Below are 5,193 nucleotides of genomic sequence, written 5' to 3' on the forward strand. Positions count from 1 at the left end.
AGATATGAACAAAAAATCAAGTAGCAAGTCTGTGGAAGCCGTGGCAGAGATGGAGTGTCAAGAAACCCAGACAGATTCAGAGCATGTGGAGGAGCACACAAGTCAGAGAGAGGGGAAACTGTCAAAGATGGAGTGGAAAGAAACCCAGACAGAGTCAGAATATGTGGAGGAGCACATAAGCCCGAAAGAGGAAAAACTGTCAAAGATGGAATGGAAAGAAACCCAGACAGAGTCAGAACATGTGGAAGAGCACACAAGCCCGAAAGAGGAAGAACTGTCAAAGATGCAATGGAAAGAAACTCAAACAGAGCCAGAACCTGAGAAGACAGATACACTTCAGGTACAGGAAAAAGCGGACAAAGACCAACAAACAGAAGAAAGTGCGAAAAAGATTACCGATTTAGCAAAGGAACTGAAAGAGCTCAAAGTGGAAAATGCCAGACTGTTAGCTGAAAAGGAATACATTCTACAACAGTTTGAGATCTCTCATACCAAAGAAGATGAAATCAAGCCCTACAAGGATGCCGTGAACAAGGCAGAGGAGGAGAAAAAGATGGTGACAGCAGAGCTAGACACGCTCAAAGTACAGGTCGAGGATCAAGAAGCGGCCCACAAAACTCTCATCAACGAGAATCTTCAACTGAAGAAAGACCTTGGCCTTCAAACCGAGCTAGCGACAAAATACCAACAAGACGCATTGGCTCGAAAAACAGCATATGAGGGCATGGAGATGCGCATTGGTGACATAGAGAAGATGACAGAAAAGCTCAAACAAGAAAACAAAAGTCTAAAAACAGAGAAGATCAACTTGACCAAGGAAACCGGGACTGTAACACCAAAGAAAGCAAGCCAGCGTTATCGGGAAGCAATAGCAACATTGGAGCAAGAAAATAAGAGTTTGGAAGAGGCGGCTAAGGAACAAAAGAAGACAAAACGAGAGATGGAACAAGCGATTGACAAGCTTAAAAAGGACAATGCCCGTCTCAAAGAAGAACTTGAATCCCAAAAGGCAGATCTAAGCAGCTCCAAGACTTTGGTTCAGGAGAAAGAACAGAAGTTGACGGAAAAAGAAAACAATTTGCAGAAAGAAAAGCAAACGGTAGAGGCACTTACAACACAGATAGAGAATGAAAAGAAGACAGTACAGGAGCTCAATGCAGAGGTGAAGAGCCAAAGGGACATTATGACAGCACTTGAAAATCAACTAAAGGAGGAAAAGGCATGTCGCAAAGAACTTGAAGACAGTGCAGAGAAAACAAGGAAAGAGCTGGAAGACGCAACATCTCGGATGGCGGGACATTCAAAGGAAGCGGAAACAAAACTTCAGGAGCTAGAAAAAAAGAAGATAAGCTCCGAGAAAGAGATTGATGATATGCAGAAGTTGATCGAACAGATCACACAGTCGAACAAGACATTGGAAGCGGAGAAAGAAGTCCTGGAGAAGGATGTTGAATCCCAGAAAGAGCTGATTGAGGCCTTGGAAAAGGATTTAAATGAGATGCAATCTAAGTTGACGGGTGTGAGCTTAGAACTGGACGGAGTGAAAACTGAACTCCAGCGAACGGAAGAAGTTGGGGAGCAAATCAATCAGCTCTTGACAAAAACGAACAAGGAAGGTGAAAAGATGCAGAAGAAAATAAAAGACCTCAAGAACGAAGTGGAGACGACAAAAGTGGAAAAGAAGACCTTGACAGCCGAGAGAGACCACCTTCAAAGACAGCTACGGAACAGCTTGTCAAATGTGGAAGAGGAAGCTTCAGAGATTATGCAGCTGAAAGAGAAGCTCAGTCTATCTAAAGATGAAACAAGAGAGGCAAACACAGAGAACGAAAAGCTTAAAGCTCTTGTTCGTGAGCTGAAGGACACTCACACTAAAATGCGCACCGAAAATCTTCACTTACGAGGGAATGTGACACACAAAATAAAGAGATGGAAAAGAAAACAAAGGATCATGAAGACAAAACCAGGGCAGTGGAGGAACATAGCAATGCGTTGAAGAAACAGGTAGAAGATTTGCTACACCTGAAACACAGCTATGAAGAAAGCTGCAAAAAGATTGAGGAGATGTCTGTGGAGAAAGCATCGCTTGAGGAAGAAAACAATCGCCTGGGTGAGCAATTAAAGGAGAAGGAAGCACATATCGCAGGGATTGAGTCTGAGAAAGCCTTCCTCGAGAAAGTGATGAAAGAAAAGGTGGATGAAATCAACAGCATCAGGACGACCTTAGAACAGAAGGTCAACGAAGCAGAGAATGCAAAAACCAACATAGAGCAGAAAGCTAAAGAAGCAGAGGACGCAATAAAGAACATAGAGCAGAGGGTAAAGGAAGCAGAGAGTGAGAAAAAGAACATAGAACAGAAGGCCAAAGAAGCAGAAAATACGAAAAGCAACATCATCAAAGAAAAGGAAAACTTGAGCGAAAAGATTAAACAGGTCGAAAAAGCAAAGGCGCTTGTTGAGAAAGAGAAAGAGCAACTTCAGCTGAGAGTCGGCGATGCAGAGGTTCTTTTGCAAACCAACAGGGAAGCGCATGAACAGAAGTTAAGAGGCGTGGAGGAGGAACTATTGAGAACAATAGAAGAAACAGAAACTCTCAAGAAGTCATCAACAGAAATGAAGAAGAGCAAGGAGCAAGGAGATCTTGAAATAGCCAAGCTCCAGGCACGCCTAGAAGAGCTACAGAAAGACAAGGCCGAGTCAGACAAAGAAAAGGAGCGCCTTAAGCGAGAGAAAATCGGCCAGGATAGCAAGTCGTCCGAGCTTTCTTCATTGCAGTGGCAGTTGAAAGAGAAGGAAAGACGTTTGAAGGAGAAGGAAAACGTTGAAGATGAGCTCACTGATGTGAAACGACAGCTTAGATCTGCACTACAAGACAAAGAAACCAAAGACAAGGACTTCACAAAACTTCAACAGTCGACAGACAACCTTGAGAAGAAACATTCTATGTTAGAGAAAGACCTACAAGAGAAGCAAAGCAACTTAGAGGTATTAAAGGCAGACAAAGAGCACTTGGGATCGAAAGTGACATCGCTCGAAGAGGACATTAAGACATGGAAGAAGCTGGCTGAGGACAGACAGAGGGAGAACTGGCGTCTTGGAGATGAGTCATCTAAGACTATCAAACAACTTGAAAGAGTCGTTATAGAAAAAGAGAAGGCTGAGTTATCGGCATCTGCCAAAGGAAACAGTGAATTGCAAGAGACGTCTAAGAAACTGGTCGATGTGACTAATGAAGTTGAGCAGCTTCGAAGGGAGAACAGAGAAATATCAGAGCAAAGCGCTGCAAAAGACATGACCATCCAGTTAATGGAGAAAGAACAGTCAATAGTGGCAGAGCTGAGAACGGAAGCCAATGCCCTGCGCGACGAATTGTTAAAGTTGAAGGAAGCCAGAGCAAAACAAGAAAACCTCGTGCACAAGTTGGAAGAGGAGAACCATTCTCTACGATCCAAGGTGGACATGGATGAAATGACAGAAAATTCAGAGTCCGTCCGCAAACTTAGGTTCCACGTTGCGCAACTTCAGGCTGAGAACAAATCGTTGCAAGGCTCCCTGAGGGCAAAGGAGGACATTGACTGGCAGGTGAAAAAGAGGAGTAAAAGTACGGAAAAGTTGGAATCACCAAATGAGCGCATGAGAGAACATCGGTGGAGACAGAGTGTGGACATTGTTGAACAGATGCGAGCTCTAGAAGACGAAAATGAAGCATTGAAATCTTTAGTGGAGTCGTCGAAACTTGCCGAGGCACAGGCAAGAGCCTACATCGAGCGCATAGACATTGTAAACAGGGACATGCAGGAGAAAATGCAGATGCTGGAATCACAGAATCGTGAAATGCGAGAGCAGATGTCCTTTGTCCGAAAAGAAATCGGTGCAGGGGTCCGCAGTAGCCCAGAAGGTGACGACGGTGATAAAAAACGAGACGAAGGCACGGCGAGTATTCCAGAGTCGGAAAAGGAAGAAATTGAAGAGAAGCTCTGGCAACTGGAATTAGAGAACAAACAGTTGAAGAAAACGCTTGAATATCTAAGAGAGGACGTAAAGACGAGCAAAAGTCCTTCTCCAAAAATATCGGGAGATGTAACGAGAATTCGGCAGCTCGAGAGAGAGAAAGCTGAACTTTTGGCAAAGCTAGAAAGGGTGGGAACGAACCCGCAGCCAGACACAGGGTCTACTGTTGAGTACCTCCAAACGGAAATCAAGAGAATCTCTGGCGAGAGAGACGAGTGGCAGAGTCTAGTACCTGAAGTTGACCAGCTCAAGCGGACCTTGGCCTACGTTAAGACAGAAAACGCCTCGCTCAAGGAGAACCTTCAGAAAGTGCAAGTCAAGAACAACGAGCTTGAGAAGAGCTACCTACAACTCAGAGAAGAGAGGGAAAAACTCAAGATGAAGTACGAAGGCACAAAGACGAAGAAACGACGGCCTTCCAGTGGTGCAGACTCGGATAAAGAGGAGAAAGAAGACAAGGAGGCAAAGGAGAAGGTAAGCACAAACAACGAAATCTGTCTGTCACCATTTAATGGAGAAACACAACACACAACAACACTAACACATTCTAATATATCATCATACTCCAGATCCATGTCCTTATCTGCTGACAACGACTTGAACATTTCTAACAAAGAATTGTCGTCATCGTGTGAGTCGTTTTACTCCATTCATTCTATGACTAACATTGCCAACGAATCCATGCAAAAACTGTCTGTCTCCTCGTCTGCTGTGAATGACAGTGAAGTGATAAACGTGCAGACCCCAGGGCCTGATCACACTGACCAGACAGAAGAGTGTAAGTCTGAATGTCCGTCCGTGGACAAGTTGATGACTGAGAAGAATGTTGGTGTCTCTCCGCCCACAGGGAATGAAGCGCACCACGTCGATGAGGGACTCCTTTGTACGACGGCTGTTCCCGAGCTCAAAGTAGACGCACCTACTGTGGACTGGAGACGAGCGTTCCTGCTCTGGACGGACCACCAGGCCATGAAGGTACACTCACAAGAAGTCGAAGAAGAGAACAAGTCTCTAAAGTCACAACTACAGAAAATGGCGAAAGACTTCGAAAATCAGCAAAAGCTGCGCAAAAGAGTAATGGAGGATGACAACATGCTAGAAGACATTGTCGAAGAGCTCCAAAAGCAGATGGACAAAAACTCACAACTAAAGCAGACAATCAAAGACATGAAGCTAAAGGAA

At 44.5% G+C, this 5,193-nt stretch overlaps 1 protein-coding gene across 1 annotated transcript in view; it reads left to right on the top strand.

Moving 5' to 3' along the window:
- Positions 1–5,193, top strand: part of LOC118422585 (centrosomal protein of 290 kDa-like) — a gene marked incomplete in the record, with an annotated part of 9,839 nt that overhangs the window by 3,469 nt on the left and 1,177 nt on the right. Inside the window, 2 exon segments of the mRNA XM_035830222.1 lie at positions 1–1,984; positions 1,987–5,193. Coding sequence (XP_035686115.1) covers positions 1–1,984; positions 1,987–5,193 — 5,191 coding nt within the window.

The sequence above is a fragment of the Branchiostoma floridae genome, chromosome 9 (genome assembly GCF_000003815.2).
Source record: "Branchiostoma floridae strain S238N-H82 chromosome 9, Bfl_VNyyK, whole genome shotgun sequence".
NCBI classification, from domain to species: Eukaryota; Metazoa; Chordata; class Leptocardii; order Amphioxiformes; family Branchiostomatidae; genus Branchiostoma; species Branchiostoma floridae.